Source organism: Ochotona princeps, chromosome 19, assembly GCF_030435755.1.
Source record: "Ochotona princeps isolate mOchPri1 chromosome 19, mOchPri1.hap1, whole genome shotgun sequence".
NCBI classification, from domain to species: Eukaryota; Metazoa; Chordata; class Mammalia; order Lagomorpha; family Ochotonidae; genus Ochotona; species Ochotona princeps.
In genome coordinates, this window is record NC_080850.1 from 15,631,544 (window position 1) to 15,649,414 (window position 17,871).

Below are 17,871 nucleotides of genomic sequence, written 5' to 3' on the forward strand. Positions count from 1 at the left end.
TGGGCCTTCTGCTGCTGTTTTTCCCAGGGAGCCGAGCAGCAGGGAGGTGAATGGGAGGTGAGCATCTGGGGCTCAAACTGGCACCCCAACATTGGCCCCATTCAGGTACTCTGGCAGAAAATGTAGGTATCTTCACTGTTAGGCCAATCACTCACACACAAACAAACAAAAAAAAGTTTTCAAAGCTTGAATTAATTATTTGAAAGCTGAATCCAAACTATTTCTCTAATATTATGGAAAAAAACATCTGATTTTCTGCCCACAACACCCAGGCTTTGGGAGCTGGGTCTCGCATGGGAATGGCAGACACACAAACACCTGAGCCAGCACCTGCTGCCTCCAAGGGTGTGCACGGCAGAAAGCTGGACCAGAAGCACACGCAGGGCTTGATCCCAGACACTCGGAGATGGAACAGAGGATGCCAAGCAGTGGCTTAAGCCACAGTGTTAGATTGCCTGCACTGGAAATCCAATTGTTGAGGACAGTTTTATGAATTTGTTTCCTTTTTCTCTTCTTCTGGTGGCACACACTAGCACAAAAGTTACCACATGTGCATTAAAACCAAGTGGGGGCAATACTTTGTACGGCTGTTAAGAAACCTTTTGGGGTGGAGGCAGGCCTGATGCAATGGCTCAATTGGTTAATCCTCCACCTGCAAGTGCTGGGATCCCCTATAGGGCCGTTTTGTGTCCCAGTTGTTCCATTTCCCATTTAACTCTCTGCTTATGGCCTGGGAAAGCAGTGGAGGTCGGCCCAAAGCCTTGAGACCTTGCACCTGCGTGGAGACCCGGAAGAAATTCCTGGCTTCTGATGGGCTCAGCTCTAGTTGTTGCAGCCCTATGGGGAGTGAACCAGCGGATGGAAGATCTGACTCTCTCTCTGCCTTTTGAATAAAATCATAACATGTCAACTGATAATAAAAAGAACTGAAGGGAGATAAAGAGTGGGTATTCCTCCTCACAGTGCAGGCTCCTGGCTCCCACTGGCTGCGCCCAGCCATCCTGGCCATTTGGGAAGTGAACCAGAGGACAGATCTTCCACTATCTTTCCTTTTCTGTGACTCTTTGAAACAAAGCAAGTCTTTAAAAAAAGTCTATTTTGAAACATAAAACATCTGAAATCCATACATACATTTGAAAAATATGTGCATTTTATTGCACTTTTGTGAAGACCCCATGTACGCATAATTTTTTTTTTTTGCACCAAAATAAAGTGACAAGCCTGTCATGTGAGAATATGCTACAGATTCCTGAAGTTCAAGATGAACAAAGAACTTCAAATGCACGGAAAACAAGCGGAAATTTCCTGGCTGAGCAAACACAAGCAACGATTCCCTATGATGGGCGTGATTCCTTCAGCCCCACCACAACCAAAGCAACAGGAACACAACGGGGCAGTCTGGCAGTCCATCATGCAGCATCAACTATATACAGTCACTTTATCAGAGGCCTAAGGTGTTGACCGCGAACAAAACCGCTTACCTGCTTCTCTTCGTCTGGCATGTTCTTTTCCAGTTCTATGAGGTATTCTTCATCCAGCTCGGGGGCAGCCCCGTCGGCAGGCTTGTCCTCCATCTTCACCCCTCCCGGCTCCCCGTCCTCGAAGGAGGCATTGCAGTCGTGGAAGCACTCCTCCTCCTGCTCCTCACCTTCCTGCAGCCGCTGGCACTGCGCACTCCCCTGTCCGGGAGCAGGAGCTGGAGGGCGTGCACACTCCACTTCCTGGGGGTCTGTGACCTTCAACCCCCTGAGCAGTTCTGCGGGTCCCTCACAGCCCTCGGACTTCTCCCCCATGCTGTTGGTCAGGGAGGGAGGCGGAGCTGAAGGCCTAGGAAAGGAAAAGGCATCTGCTGTCCCGTGATACTGACACTGAGAAATCCTGCGTTTCACGCTCTGAACAAACCTCTGCATTAGCGCTCCAAACGTATAAATTCCTTTTGTGGAAAGCCGGGATATTCATACAGGGTTTCACAGTCCTACCAATAATATCAAACCACTTCTTAACTGCTGACTCCTTTCCTGGTTACATGAGGTACCTAAACTTGTGATGAAACCTATTTAACTTAACCCACGGTTTTCACTGGCTCACGTTTCGTCAGGGTAGCAGCACCCAGGCACAAGCTCAGCGAGCAGAAAAACGCAGCATTTCCCCATCTTTCATCAAAAATCATGAAAGAAATCACAAACCACTGGCCGCCTTACTAACACCATCCCCCAGGAAGCCCTAAAACAAGCTTCTGGTGCGACCAAAGCCGTGGTCATTATCTGCAACCTAAACGAGCGTGGCCGGCGCAGCCCGGAGAGGAGAGGGAGCCAGGTGCAGGTGACCCTAATGGAGAGCCGGCGGGGCCCGAGGCAGGCGCGGGGGGCCCTCCTGCCGCAGGTGCGCAGCACGGGCGACGCCTCGGGACGCCTGCTCGCCGGATTCTGCCCCGCTCTGATTTACGGGGCCGGCGCCCGAAGCTTTGCCCTTTCATTTTCTGAAGTATCCCAGGTGATTCTAATATGCAGCCCACTGGGAAGCACTACTCTAGAAGCTGAGTCAGCTCGTCCGCAAGCCTGCCTTTCTGGTCGCAGCGAAATCACGCCCACGACCCTTGGGGAAGAAGCAGCTCGTTCTAAGACCACTCGCAAGGAGGACGACCGTAAAGCGAGGATTTCGCTTCCACAACAATGTCTACTTTCCCTCCCAAGTCTAGAAGGCAAATGAGGGGCTCTGAGAACCCACGGTCGGGGACAAGCCACCTCGCGCTTCCCCGCTGACCGTCCCCTGGCTGCGCCCCACGCCCGCCCAGCCTGGAAGCCCACGGCCATACTCACAAACCCACAGCTGCCCCGCTCTCCGCCTTCCTACCCCCTGAGACCTTCTCCTTCCGCCCAGTCAGGCGCACTTCCGTAGGCTCCGACCAATGGCGTCACTGCCGGCAGAGCATCCTGGGAAATGTAGTGCTACTCTCAGGCGATGCCTTTGTCGCTGTGTGACGTCTTTGTACGGACTAGCATGTTGAAGCCGGCGGCCATCTTGAGTTACGGCAAGATCCAGCGTTACCCTAAATAAAACCAAAAACAAGGAAAAAAGCTTGTTCTCATCGCCTTCTTTTGACTGTTTAACCTTAACGATTTTCGTGCTAGTGATATATAGAGAAATCCAGAAGCAGAAACTCCTGAAGTTTCCCCTTAGTAATTCTCGAAGGATGCCTTTCAAGAAGTCCACTGAGAGCTCAATCTATTTTATAACAATACTAGGTTATTTGCCTTTTTCACATTCATTCTTTTTTTTTTTTAAGATTCATTTATTGGGCCCGGCGTGATAGCCTAGCGGCTGAAGTCCTCGCCTTGACCGCGCTGGGATCCCATATGGACGCCGGTTCTAATCCCGGCAGCTCCACTTCCCACCCAGCTCCCTGCTTGTGGCCTGGGAAAGCAGTCGAGGACGGCCCAAAGCTTTGGGACCCTGCACCAGTGTGGGAGTATTTATTTATTTTTATTGGAAATAAAAATATCTGACTTTGTAATTAAAATAAATCTTTTTAAAAAGATTTATGTATTTTTATTAGAAAGGCAGATATACAGAGAGGAGGAGAGACAGAGAGGAAAATCTTCTGCCCGATGATTCACTCCCCAAGTGACCACAACGGCTGGTGCTGCGCCAATCCGAAGCAGTGAACTAGGAACCTCTTTCGGGTCTCCCACGTGGGTGCAGGGTCCCAAAGCTTTGGGCCGTCCTCGACTGCTTTCCCAGGCCACAAGCAGGGCCTCCGGGATTAGAACTGGTGCCCATATGGGATCGCAGCATGTTCAAGGTGAGGACTTTAACCACTAGGCTATCGCGGCGGACCCTTTCATATTCATTCTTTTGTAGACATGCAGTGGAGTTTTCCAGAGGCTGTGGACCACGTGAAAGCAACTAAAAGAATGCGGCAGAAGATATATTTGAAAGAAATTTGCTAATAGGAAAATTTATTTCATTGTAAAATTTCTAAAATCCATGCCTACTATTTTTATAACAAGCATTAAAAGTTCTGTATTGCTGCCAATCTCATCATTCCAAACACGATGAAATGTCCCCAGAATCCACTGGCTGACACAGTCCACCTTAGAGTCTCCATTTGCCTAGATTTTCACTGCCAACACTTGGCTAGGGTTGATGATCCATTTGTTCTGTCCTCTGCCATGGTACCAAATGTCCTCTGGTGGCTCCAATGTACTGCCATATCCTCTTTGTGCACTGCTCTAAGCCACTGAGGAGGCCCAGCTCTGACACATGCACTTACGGTTAGAACAGGGAACCTGCAATTCTTTTCATGGTTGGGGTTTTGAGTCCAGCAGTTCAGTTGGGGGGATCCCCAAAGAAACTTCATCTGAGGTGATCCCAGATCTGATCTTCTAATGTGCTTGCCAGTACAGGGTCTGGCACAGTCTGTTGCTCACACTGGTAGTCGCAATTACTGGTTCAGTCTGTTTCCAGTCCTAGCTTCTGTGCAAATCAATGAGTGTTGGAGCCCATCCCGATCCTGCCCACCACACACTCGGCCCTCACGCAGACTAGTGGGAGCTGCAGCCTAGTTAGAGCAACATGCAATAACCCCCACCAGACCCACCCCCTGCCCTGTTTCCCATGCTTGCCAGTATGTGCAGCAGACTAGTCCAGTCTGTGCCACATCCCATTAAGCTCTCATACATGTCAATGGCCATTGAAGCCTAGTTCAATAGGCTCCAACGAGGTCCAATATCCAGCCCACACACATGCTGGTGGGTGCCACTCTGTCTAGCTATGCCTGCCCCAGTCCTGGTTCTCATGCTCTCCAGTGGGAGTGGCAACCCCAGAGGAAGGGGTCCACTGTTTCCCTAATGCACCCATTCCTGGATCTTGCACTCTCCAGGTGTTTCTATAGTTTAGCTTGACAGAGTTTGCCCCCAGTGCCAGCATCTGCCAGCTAATGCTACAGCAAAGCCCAACCAACCCTCATCCACTCTGATTTGTGCTTGCACCAGTATAGTCAACCCAGTCTGGCTTTTCCCTGATCCAGCTCACATGAGGCCCACAGGTGTTATAGTCCCCATCTGGTCTGCCCCCATCCCAACTCAAGCTCTCCAGTGGGAGTGGTGGTCCTGCAAGGGAACTCCATGCAGGCCCCTTACTGGCTTTGCCCCTTCCCTCCTGGTTCTCACATATGTTGGTTGTGTGCTGAGGCCCGATCTGTCATGACCTGCCTCATCTTAGCATTTGCCAGTGGGTGCTGCAGCCTGACCGGGCCCGGCCCACCCCCAATTCCAGCTCATGTTGGTGGGGGCTATAGCCTAGCCCAGCCCAGCAGGCACCCAGTCCCAGCCCTCAGTGTACTGGCACGTGTTGTGGCCTGACCCACGCTCCATTCTGGTGCTCAGATTTGCCAGAGGGTGATGTGAATAGGCCCAGCCTGGTCTGCACCTGATCTATGCCAAATGTATGGTGGGGCGTACCTTTCCCTGGCCTGGTCTGGGCTGCTTTCTATCATGGTTCTTGCACTCACCTTAGGGACTATGTCCCAACAGAGGAGTTTCCCAAGCTCCTCCATCAGAACCTCTACCAATGCACACTTCGGTGGGTCCATGGGCTGGCCTTACTCAGTCCACCTCCTGTCCTAGCAGGAACAGTGGCCTTTTCTGACCAGCCTTCAACCCATTCCAGTTTTTATTGCTGGGTGTTTCAGCCCAGCCAAGCCTGGCCCACAGACAGATACAGCTCACACATGGCTCAGCAGGGGCAAAAAACTAGACTAGACTGTTTTACACCTACTCCAGTTCTCACAAGCACCAGTTGGTGCTGGAATTTAGCCAGGATCTAATATCCAGGAATAGTCAGGGATACCAAAAGAGTTCATTGGGATGGAGATTACAGGAAGGCTATAACAAGCCTGTGCAGCCTGAATTCCTACATATACTAATTGCTTGTTATTTTTTTCTAAGTACCAACACTTGAATTTAAATTTTGGATAGGGGAGCAAAAAGAGTTAACATTCTGTGCATCTAAATTTCTAGATTGTTGTTTTCCCTTCGATGAGCATGCACAGTAGAACTACAATACAAATCAGATATGTAATTATAAATGTCCTACTTAAAAACAGTAAAAGAAGTGATATCAACATTATATTCAATACTACTATTTAAAATTATACTAGTGGCCCGGCGTGATAGCCTAGTGGCCAAAGTCCTCACTTTGATGTGCTGGGATCCCATTAGGGCACCAGTTCTAATCCCGGCAGCCCCGCTTCCCATCCAGCTCCCTGCTTGTGGCCTGGGAAAGCAGTCGAGAACAGTCCAAAGCCTTGGGATCCTGCACCTGCATGGGAGACCTGGAGGAAGAGGCTCTGGGTTCCTAGCTTCAAATTGACTCAGTTCCAGCCGTTGTGGTCTTGGGGAGTGAAGATCTTCCTCTCTGTCTCTCCTCCTCTCTGTATGTCTGCCTTTCCAATAAAAATAAAATCTTAAAAAAACTAACACTCATTGAAACACATATGTCCAGCACATTAGTTATCCTTTGGACATGTAATCAATTTAAACATTATAAATAAGTATTTTCATACTTTTCAACAATTATTTTTCATACTAAGTTTTTGAGGTCAAGTGTGTATTGAATGTTAGAGCACATTTCAATTTGAAAATAAAATTTTCTTTTTTCTCTTTTTTTCTTATTTTTATTGGAAAGGCAGATATACTTGAATATATTCATATCCGTAAGACTTAAGTTTATAATATTATAGTTGAAAAACCAAATTTGGGCCCAGTGAGATAGCCTAGTGGCTGAAGTCCTCATCTTGAATGTGTCAGGATCCAATATAGGTACCAGTTCTAATCCCGGAGGTCCCACTTCCCATCCAGCTCCCTGCTTGTGGCCTGGGAAAGTAGTCGAGGATGGCCCAGAGTCTTGGGACCCTGCACCTGTGTGGGAGACCTGGAAGAAGCTCCTGGCCCCTGGCTTCTGATCAGCTCAGCTCTGGTCATTGCAGCCACTTGGGGGTAAGTCAACAGACGAAAGATCTTCCTCTCGGTCTCTCCTCTCTGTATAACTGACTTTCCAATAAAAAAAAAATCCTTAAACAAAGAAAGAAAGAGTAAATTCATGTATGTCAGTTTTTTCAAAAATATATTCCCCAAAATTGAATTAAATATTAGTTTTTTTTTTTAAGATTTATTCATTTTATTACAGACAGATATACACAGAGGAGGAGAGACAGAGAGGAAGATCTTCCGTCCGATGATTCACTCCCCAAGTGAGCCGCAACGGGCCGATGCGCGCCGACCCGATGCCAGGAACCTGGAACCTCTTCCGGGTCTCCCACGCGGGTGCAGTGTCCCAATGCATTGGGCCGTCCTCAACTGCTTTCCCAGGCCACAAGCAGGGAGCTGGATGGGAAGTGGAGCTGCTGGGATTAGAACCGGCGCCCATATGGGATCCCGGGGCGTTGAAGGCGAGGACTTTAGCCGCTAGGCCACGCCGCCGGGCCCTAAATATTAGTTTTTAACTTTGAGTTACAAACTGGGGCCAGTGCCACGGCATAGCAGTCTAAGCCTCTTATATGTCACCGGCATCCCATATGCACACTGGTTTCAGCAACAGCTCTTCCCAGGGTTTGTCCATTCTCCTCCCTCAGTTGTTCCCTCCATGTCGCTGAGGCAGCTTACTTGACACGGGTACTTCAAAAAGTTCATGGCAAAACAGAATTTCAGAAGAAGTTTATTTTGATCCATATAATGGTTTGCAACCCATGCACAGGCGTTTTCATAACACTCATTTACCATATTACCCACTATATCTCCCTCAAATAATTTGTCACTATCAGTGATAATTCATTCAGTATTGACTTAGAACTGTCTCTGTTGGCCTGTGAGATTCACAGAGCTAGGGATCTTGTCATATTTGCTGTGAAATCTTTCGATTTCCAGATTTTCACAAAGCACTCAAGTATCTGTTGGCTCCATGGATGAAATCGACAGGTACTATTATTACACATGACATGGCTTAGGACCAGAAGGGTCGAAAGCTTTCCCCCAAGGTCATACAGCCAGCACAACAGACAGAGCTCAGACTAAGCACAAAGGCCATGTTCTTCTAAAGGACAGAAGAGAGGACAGACACAGTAGTTTCAGTGGCAGAGTGAAGTGACTCTGAAGGTGATTTCTATCCGTAAATATGTACTTATGGATATGGATTTGGCAGGGAGGCTCAGGAGTTTTTCAGGGTCAGGCAGATGGCTCGGAGCCTGGTTAAAGAGGTGGCCTTTAATACTCGGGATGGATGGGTGAAGGGAGCATCTGTAATGGAGCCCGACGGTCTGGACGGCATCAGCCACAAGGCTGCCAAGGCAAGCATCCGGCTCCCACTGGGCCAGCTACCCAACCCCCCTTTGCCCTCAACCTCGGTCTTTTGGACCAAGAAAACGAACTCGGCCTCCACTGCAAATGGAATGTTATGAACGAGCATGTTTGTTTTCCTCCTGGGATTCATTAGCTGGATTCAACAATTTATTTTGTTTGAACATGTTTCCAACCTTCACTTTACTACATTAAGTGCAAATGCCCATTTAAAAGCACCAAAGTATTGTGTTTGTGATGTACAAGCCATTGCCCATTTAGGCAGGAGGATGATTTTGGTGTAGCAGGTGACAAGGACAGGAGTCTGCAGGAAAAAGGGACACTTGTTGAGTGCCAACTGGGTACCAAGCACTATGTTGAACACTTTGAGCTGTCATTTCCTTTTGAAGGAAAAGGAATGCTCTCCACTTTACAAAGATTTCTTTGTCATCCTCTGTTCAGATCAAAGCAGCGGTTGTGAATATTGTAGAAGCTGAGCAATCTTCACATTCCTCAGCAGGAAGCTCAGTGTGGGAATTGAGATCTCAGCTTGCAGGATCCTTCTGGGGGGGGGCTCACTTTTTTTTAATCAGGAAGACAGATTTCTGAAGAGAAGGAGGACAGAGTTTTTTTTTAAGCAGAAGAGTTCTCTCATTTAAAAAAAGAAGATTTTATTTCTTTCTTTATTTAAAGATTTATTTATTTTTATTGCAAAGTCAGATATGCAGAGAGGAGGAGAGGCAGAGAGCAAGCTCTTCTGTCCGATGATTCACTCCCCAAGTGACTGCAATGGCTGCTGCTCTGCCGATCCGAAGCCAGGAGCCAGGAACTTCCTCCAGGTCTCCCATGCAGGTGCAGAGTACCAAGGCTTTGGACCGTCCTCAACTGCTTTCCCAGGCCACAAGCAGGGAGCTGGATGGGAAGTGGAGCTGCTGGGATTAGAACTGGTACCCATATGGGATCCTGGTGTGTTCAAGGTGAGGAGTTCAGATGCGAGCCCACCGTACTGGGCCCATAAAGATTTATTTTATTTTTATTGTAAAGTCAGATATGCAGAGAGGAGAGACAGAGAGGAAGATCTTCCATCTGATGATTCACTTCCCAAGTGACTGCAATGGCTGCTGCTGCACTGATCCGAAGCCAGGAGCCAGGAACTCCAGCTGGGTCCCCTGTACTGGGTGGCAAGGTCCCAAGCACTCGAGCCATCCTCTGGCTTTCTTCTCAGGCATGCTGACAGGGAGTTTGGTTAGAAATGGAGCAGCTGGGATTTGAGCCAGCTCCCTGCTAGGAGATGCTGGTGACACAATCAGCAGTTCAATGTGCTGCACTACAATGTTCCCCTTCTCCTGCTTCCTATTTCTTATCCAGGGAGATTCTTCCAAGAGCTAAGGCACCATGAGTTGCTTTTGTTATTTCTTCTAATGACCAGCCCCTTAGCTCTTCAGCTTTTGCGTTTTGCCATGGGCTAGCCACAAATCCCTGCTTCCCAGTGTGAGCTGAGTGAAGAGGAGTCTGAGCGTTTGACCAGGTATTCTCAGGGCTTTCGAACACACCCACGTCTCGCAAGAACCAACTCTACCAGCATATCCTCTGGGAGGACTGCTAGAACCAGTGCTGTAAGCACAACACGTGAAGGTCTGGTTCTAGAATACTCTCTCACTCTGGAGGATGAGGAGGATGAGGGACATTCTCTTTGCCCACCTGTCCATTTCCCTGGCTCACAGCACAGTTTCCACTTACTCTCAAGGTCAGTAAGAAATCAGGAAACATCTGTGAGCAGAAGCCAGCTTTCCTCTCCTCCATGCCAATGTCCAAACCACAAACCTCACTGGCTCGTCCCCCTTACTCCATCCTGGTGACACAGAGGAGGACTGAGGTGGACAAGGCTGGCACAACTTAGACGTCTCAGCCAAAACATGGTCCACAAGGTATAATTTCTAAAGCTTAAGGTCTGGTGACTACTGCACATGCTTCCCATTCCCGAGAAACCATGTCAGTAACTGATTCCTGTACGGTTTCCCAAACGTCAGCATTTAGCATCTCAGGATTTTTTTTAGTTCTGCACTCTTCTATTATTTGAGTAAATTTTAAAACCATTTAACCATGTTTTTCATTCAAGAACAGCTATGAGTATTTTCAAAGGAAAATTTCATGTCATCAGTACTTCTGAAATACCAGTGCTGCTTGCTGTAAAGAGACATCTCCAGCAGAAATAAGTATAATGAAAATGAAACAGAATTATTAAAGTCCAATACTCAGGCTGCTTGCTTAGCTTTCTAAGCCTGAGGTCTGGTTATTTAAGGTTATCCCTTTATTTAAGGGAAAAGGAAGGAAGGAAGGAAGGAAGGAAGGAAGGAAGGAAGGAAGGAAGGAAGGGAGGGAGGGAGGGAGGGAGGGAGATAGGTAGGTAAATGGAGCAGCATTGGATTGAGTGCCAAGTATCTATAGACTTCAGGATGTTTGTTTGGGTGGTCTTGGCCTGACCAAGCTCTCCCCTCCTCACTTGCAGGTTTGTTCAGTAACCTTAGAACAATGCTAGGAGTGCCACATCCTGAGATAAAGGAGGAAAGTGGCTGGAACAGCGAGGCTGTGTTTCTAGTCCCTCCTGGTTAGGACTAGAAGGGTGTTGGCCCTCAATGCTGATCGATCCCAGTGTACCATGGGGCCTAAAACCCATTCAGGGGTGCTCTCAGGGCTGCTCAGGTCACTGTGCCAGGGCTGACTTTACCCACCCTGGGCAGCTTGGCCAAGACTCAGGGGCTGCCATGCCCATTGTCCTAGGTACCCCTTTGTAGGAAATCTCCGTCTCCATCTCTGTAGACTGCTTTCTGTCTCTAGAGGTTTGCTTCATGTATTTCTGATACATGGAACTGTACAATAGGTGGCCTTTTGTGTTTAGCTTCTGTTTTTAAAGATTCATCTATGTTGTAGTATGCACCAGGATTTCATTCTGTTTTATGGCTGAATTATACACCATTGCATACATATGCAACATTCTATTTACCCATTTCATTGATGGGCATTCAAGCTGTTTCTACATTTTGGCAACTGGAAATACTGCAGCTATAACTACTGGTGTGCAAGTTTCTGTTTGAGTCTCTGTTTTCAACTCTTTTGACTTTTCCACAAAGATTGGGTTACATGGCTTGTATGTATCTAATGTACTATGGTCTTGCAAAACGTTTCCATACTGGTTGCAACATTCTGTGTTCTCACCAGCAGTACACCAAAGTTCCAGCTACACCCTCTCATTGCCTTCATTGCCAATACTTGTCAATTTTTAATTTTTTTTTAGAAAAAATTTATAGTCATTTTAGTGGCTATGTAGGGACTTTCACAGAACACCTAGTTTTTCCTCTAATCCATTCTGCATTCAGCAAACACATTTTTCCAAATTGCCTGCAGTTAAACTCTCAATGTATTAGGATAAGGACAGAAATACTGTGGCATAGTAGGTAAAACTGCCACTTGAGACACAGATTCCATTTAGGTAGTAGTTTAAATCCTGGTTGCTCCACTCCAACCCAGCTCCCTGATAATAGCCTTGGGAAAGCAGTGGAGAATGGCGTAGGTGCTTGGGCCACTGCACCTACATGCGAGATCAAGGAGTAACTTCAGGCTGGCCCAGCCCAGGCTGTTCTGACCATCTAGGGAGTGTACCAACAGGTGCAAGATTCCTTTCTTGGTCTCTCCCTGTCTTGTCTCTCTCTGACTTTGAAATAAATGAATAAATATATATTTAAAAAGACAGAGGCAGCCAATAACTCATTTTCATATTACAAAACTGTTTCAGATCCTCTGTCATTCAGTAAAACTGGTGCTTCAGGAGATGTTCCATACTTATTCTATGGCTTTTGGATTCTGTATTGCCCAGGAAAGTAAACACAACACCAAATATGACCCTCCCACTTGAGTCCCATGAAAGGAACTCAGATAAAAACTTGTATCTGGTACGCGGTAACTCAGCAGTCTATCCATGGCCTTGGTCTTAGTTGTACTGCCTGTCCCTCTTAGAAGCACTTTTGGGGAACAGGTCCGTAACCGGCACAATGCAGGACAACACCCCCATGGTGAGACCTTGAGTATGGTCATACTGGACCTTGAGTATGGTCATATCTGCAAAATGCCCTTGGCCCGATGAGGGGACATCCAGAGGCTCTGGGCTTAGCATATGAACAGCTTTGGGAGAAGGCACCATTTTTCAACTTGTAAAGTCTAACAGAACTGACATGTTGGCCTTGTTGCCACTTGTCACCAATGGCTTGCACATTGCCTGCCACATGGCACCTCGATTACAAAATACTTGTTAGGTTTTTGCAAACTGTTAAAAAGCTACCTTATCCATAACATTTTAGCGAGATCCAAGACTCCTTGCAATCAACACACAGACCCTACGTGAAACATCCCTAACCTAGAATTCCAGAATATCCGCAGTAGCTGAGACACCAAATCTCTCTCCCGCCTCCAAGGGACTTGCCGCAGAGCAGCGCCACTTGAATTGTAAAACAACCTGCTTTATACTCCCGACGTTTAAGCGTGTTGGACAGCAGGTGGCGCCCCTGTCCGCCTCAACTTCAAACTTGTCCTATTCCAAGTACCGGCTTAGGGCAATCGGGAGGGGAGCGGTCTAGGTCAGCAAAGTGGCTCAACAACTGTTTTCCAGTCTCCACACGTGCGGAGGAAGGAAGCCCCGCCTCAGATGGCCAGTAGCGGCCCCCGCAGGCTTAGCCTTACTCGCAGTTTGTAAGCTGAAGATGCCGAGGCACTGGCTCGCTGAGCCAAAGAGAGAGCACCGCGCATCTGGGCGCGCATTGCGCCCTTGCGCGCGAGGTGTGCGGGAAACCACAGCAACAGCAGAAAGCACAGAAACCAAACGGCGCATATTTGTGAAACCTGCAAAGGAGGAACTTGACACCACTCTATGTAATTTCAGAGCCATAGGCCAACAACTGCTGTTTGGTTTTTAGAAACCAGCTCTCCTACCTTACAACAGCGCTCTTTGGCTCGCAGGCCCCGCTTCTTCCTCCCAGGAGGCAGACTCGTCGGTGCACCGACTTGGGAAGTACGACTAAATGAGTCAGAAGAGAGGCGTGTTTTCCCAGAAGCCATAGGATGAATTACACCGGACGCGGCATGAGCCGCACCTGGGCGGGAGGCGAAGCGGCTCTTCCAACTCCGTGTTTAGCAGAGTGGGTTCCAGAAGGCAGAGGCGCAGTTGGCTGTATAGAGAGGAGCGCAGTCTAACCCTTTGCTAGTGTTAAGGTTCCATGCTGCAGGTCCTCACTTCCGAAGCGTGCAGATTCCTGGATCTCAGTGCCACCACCTGTTAAATCAGTTGGAGGGATGGGGGAGGGCGGGAAGTGGTTTGTGTTTTTAATAAGCTCCCTGAGTGATTCTTGTACCTTTCTTTGAGTTTGAGAACCACAGCTCCAGCTCTTGGTGCCAGTCACTGCGGGATTCTGAGCACACGCGGGATTCTGAGCCCACACGTCCTTCCACGCTAAATTATTTGTAGCCTCCACCCCATCCCCACAGGCAGAGGGTGCAACTGGAGTCACGTGATTATGAATGGTTGTTCCTTTCTGCTTAGTAGTCGCCTGCAAAGGTCAGTCCCCTCCCCCATATTTCTTGGAGCCCCCACCCCACCCCCCACCCAGCACTGCCTCCATCATGGCTTCCTGCCAGTTGCATCCACAGTGCCCCATGTTTGCTGACTGGAGGTTCTGGCTCTGACCACCCAAAACTGTGCTTTTCGCCCTTCCCCTCCTGACCTCCAAACTCAGCTAGATGAAAACGTCTTCCATTTGGGCCACACTGTTCACCAGAATGGTCCTGTGTCCACAGCAAGATCAGACTCTGACACCAGGGTATGCAGGCAGGAAGACAATCTTCTAGGATTTCTGCTCCTCTTCTCCTCCTCCCCCTTTCTCCTCCTCTTCCCCTTCCCTCTCTCCTCCTTACAGAGACAGGGAAAAGGAGAGATATTTTCTGTCTACTGACTCACTCCCCAGTTGGTTGCAATGGTAGGAACTGGACCACTCCAAAGCCAGGAGGTTCTTCCAGGTCTCCCACAGGGGTGCAAGGGGCCCACAGACTTGAGCATCCTCTGCTGCTTTCCCAGGCACATTAACGGGGAACTGAATTGGAAGTGGAGCAGCTGAGACTTCAGTGCCCATTAGCGATGCTGGTGCCACAGGTGGAGGCTTAGTTTAACACACCACAGTGCCCGCCCCTCTGCTCATCTCTTGCAGTCTTTGCCCAGGCCCACTATCTGTGCTCTCCAGAAAACAAAAACAAACAAACAAATGAACCACAACGAAAACGGAAAAACCAAGCTCCCCTACATCCTGATCTGTGCTGGTGTTTGATCTCAGTGGTGTCAGTGTTGCCGTCACGGCAGGTGATGTCACCGAATGCAAAGCTGGACAGACACATTTCTGATCTGGTCTCATAGCTGCTACAGGCAGCTTTTGCACACCCCCGCTTGTGACCCATAAATATGAAATTTGTGAAACTTCTGCTTTTTCTATCCACATTCATCAGTGCTTTGAAGTGGGCTATGATCTCGCCACCAGAGACCATTCTGATGGTCACAACCAAGAATGTTGGTAACCATTCTGCAACTCACAGGACAGCCTGCTCCCAGCTGCAAATTTCAATGGAACTAAGGTTGAGAACTTGACCTAAATCTGTATTTGTACCTATATTCACTAGGGTGCAGGTTAAAATGCATGTCTTCCTATGGGGTACCTTAAAAAAGATACGAGTGCCCTTGGCCAGCAGACTCCAGCTGAGTCCAACCCTTGCACCCATTGTGTTCCTAAGTTTTGCTTTCACAAGCCCAGATTACATCTGTCTCTGTTCTGGCATTCTGGATTCATGTTATTTTCTCCTGCTTTTCTTTTATCACTGAGTCTCCCAAAATAGAACTGTTTCCAGGAGAGTTAGAACATGGACATAATGGGAGCGAGGGATAAGGGGTGGGGAGAGATAGATATCCATAACACTTGTTAATACAGATTACCTCACTTTCTTATGGGCAAGTTCGAACATGTTTTCCTGTTTTTTGTTTTTTTTTTTCACAGCAGATAACAGTGACCTAGTACTCTTGCTTTTGGGTGAGAATTTCCTAGAAGTCTAGTACTGCCATGCACTGGCTCATGCATTAACCATAGTAATGGTGTGAAAAAGTTCTACCATTATGCCAGACTTACCAATAGGCAACTGTTTGGGAGCACATAGCTGGTAGGGAGGAGACCCTGGGTTTGAACTTTGACCTCAGGCTGAAGTCTTTAACGGTCAGGCTGTGCTGCCTCTTTTTTAAGATACGTTCTGGGCATTGGAGTCTGAGGTTGAAACATACCCATCTGTAGATTTCATGTCAATTCTAGGTCAGGGGGCAGACAACATGTAGTCTTGTTGTAGCTACCAATTCCCTGCTTCCCTCCCTCCCTCCATCAAGGGGTGACCTGGGGAACAAAGTTTCTTGTAGCTACTCAGCCAGTCACAGGAGAGTTGTGATGTGTGGTGGGTATCCTGGCTGCATACTTCCTCCCCTCTCGGCTGTGTGTGCTGCTGATGCTCATCCCTGACATGCCTGGAGTTGCTTGTCTGCTGGCCTCTTGCTGTCTTTGCGACACTATCTGGATGCTCTCTTCTCGCACACCTTGGGTGCCTCCACATAGTGGTCTATGCTAGTTGGTGTCGCTCTTGGTTCTGCCTCAGTGTGCTTCCTATTCTGTCTTCCTTTACCTCCTCCTCCCATGCTATGTCCTCTCTGCTCCAACCTCATCCCATCTCTCCTTTGCTATGTCATTTAGATCCCACAGCCTCCCTGAATTCTGATCTGGGTGGCCAGGAACCCCTCCCATGGCATTTGGTAACCACAACTGCCGTTTATAGAGACATTAGCACTAGACTTGCTTCAAGCTCCAGTGGAACTGATCTTCACGAAAGCCCTCTAAGAAAACATGATTGTTTCTACCTTCCAGTTTTGGAGATTTGCAGCCTGGAATTGGGTGGCCCCATTTATTGGTGGCAGCAGCCACTGAAGCTGGAAGGTGGGGAAGGGACAGTCCTATGGTGAGTTAGAAGCAGAGAGGTGAGCTCGGCCAACCTCAGCTTCAACAACTCACTCTCCTGTGAAAACTTATCTCTGAGGGCATGCCTCCAGTGTCTTGAAGACCACCCTCTAGGCTTGCTTGCAGATTGGATCAAATCCACTGGTCATTAACATGGATTCAATCGTTGTTAATGTGAGACTTTGGTGTTTAAGTATCTGCATGGGCTTGGGGAGCCAACTCCTGTTCATACTAACACACATCATGGAGTGGGGACTCTCACAGAATATAGGCAACTCGCCCATGCAGAGACAAGTCCCACACTGGAGCATCAACCCTGTTGCCAGATCATACGATTCTGGCTCTAAGGTTCTGTGTGGCTAGAGACCTCTTTCTACCGATTTGGACACGTTTGAGCTTGTGAGAGCTGACATCACAGCTTTATTTTTCCTTGTGTCCCTGCTCTATGCCCCATGTGGGCACTTCCTATGGAAATAGAACGAGAGTGAGAGAGAGGCTGTGTTCAGGGCTCAGGGGCTGCAGAGTTTCAGGTGGCATTTGAGGGGTTGCACCTGCTGGCGACTGTAGCTGGTAGCACACATGAAGGCAGACATGAGGGTTCAGCCCTCTACTGTTCGCAAACACTTCTGGAAGCCTCTTAGGAACAAGCTGCTTTGCCAAAGGAGATCATCACTGGGGTCCATTGTCTTACTAATCCCCATGAAGCTGCCCCCAAGGATAGCTTGTCTTTGTGGCTTGTGTTTGTGCTGAGGATGGGAGAAGCAAAGCTGGACTCACCGATCTGCAGCTTGGAAGCAGACTTTGACTCAGGACAGAGGCCCAGAGAAGGACAGGGGTTGTGGCTGAGCCAGGAGCTCAAGTGCAAAGTGCAGGAGAGCACAAACCCTGGAAACAGGCTGCTGGCAGGGCCAACCTAGCCCGCAGCCTTCACATGCCACTTTCTGCAGAAAGTCCTGTCTGCTCAGAATGGCCTCCCACCAAATAATAGGTAGCAGCCCCTGTTATGTGCTCCCATTGTAAGCTTGTCTACTGCCACTCCAGCGTTTCCACACTCACAGCAGGTACTGCTCACTCTTTCATTCACAACTATTTACTGACAGTGGAGTACTTGGCCAGGTGGTTAAGCTGCTGAGCGGGATGCCTGCTTCCTCTGATGTCAGAGCGCCTAGGGTTGAGTTCTGGCACTTCTGATTCCAACTCTCTGTGAATGTGCCCCCTGGGAGGCAGCAGGTGATGGCTCAGATAGTTGGGTCCTGCCACCCACATGGGTGACTTGGATTGACGGTCTTTCAGCTTCAATGTAGCCCAACCCTGGCCTTTGTAGGCATTTGGAGATAAGGCAGCAATAGGGACCCATCTGCATGTCACAATAATGAAAATTAGAGGCCTATTTACACATAAACTATACACATATATACTATATATACATGTATACACACATATGTGGCTATATATAT

General features: G+C 48.3%; 1 protein-coding gene across 1 annotated transcript in view; it reads right to left on the reverse strand.

Annotated features, from left to right (window-relative positions):
• The window catches only part of TTC1 (tetratricopeptide repeat domain 1), a 237,361-nt gene that overhangs the window by 47,818 nt on the left and 171,672 nt on the right, over positions 1 to 17,871 (reverse strand). The window contains exon 2 of the mRNA XM_058677349.1: positions 1,482 to 1,827. Within this exon, the coding sequence (XP_058533332.1) occupies positions 1,482 to 1,793 (312 nt within the window). The 5' untranslated portion in view covers positions 1,794 to 1,827. The remainder of the gene's footprint in view (positions 1 to 1,481; positions 1,828 to 17,871) is intronic.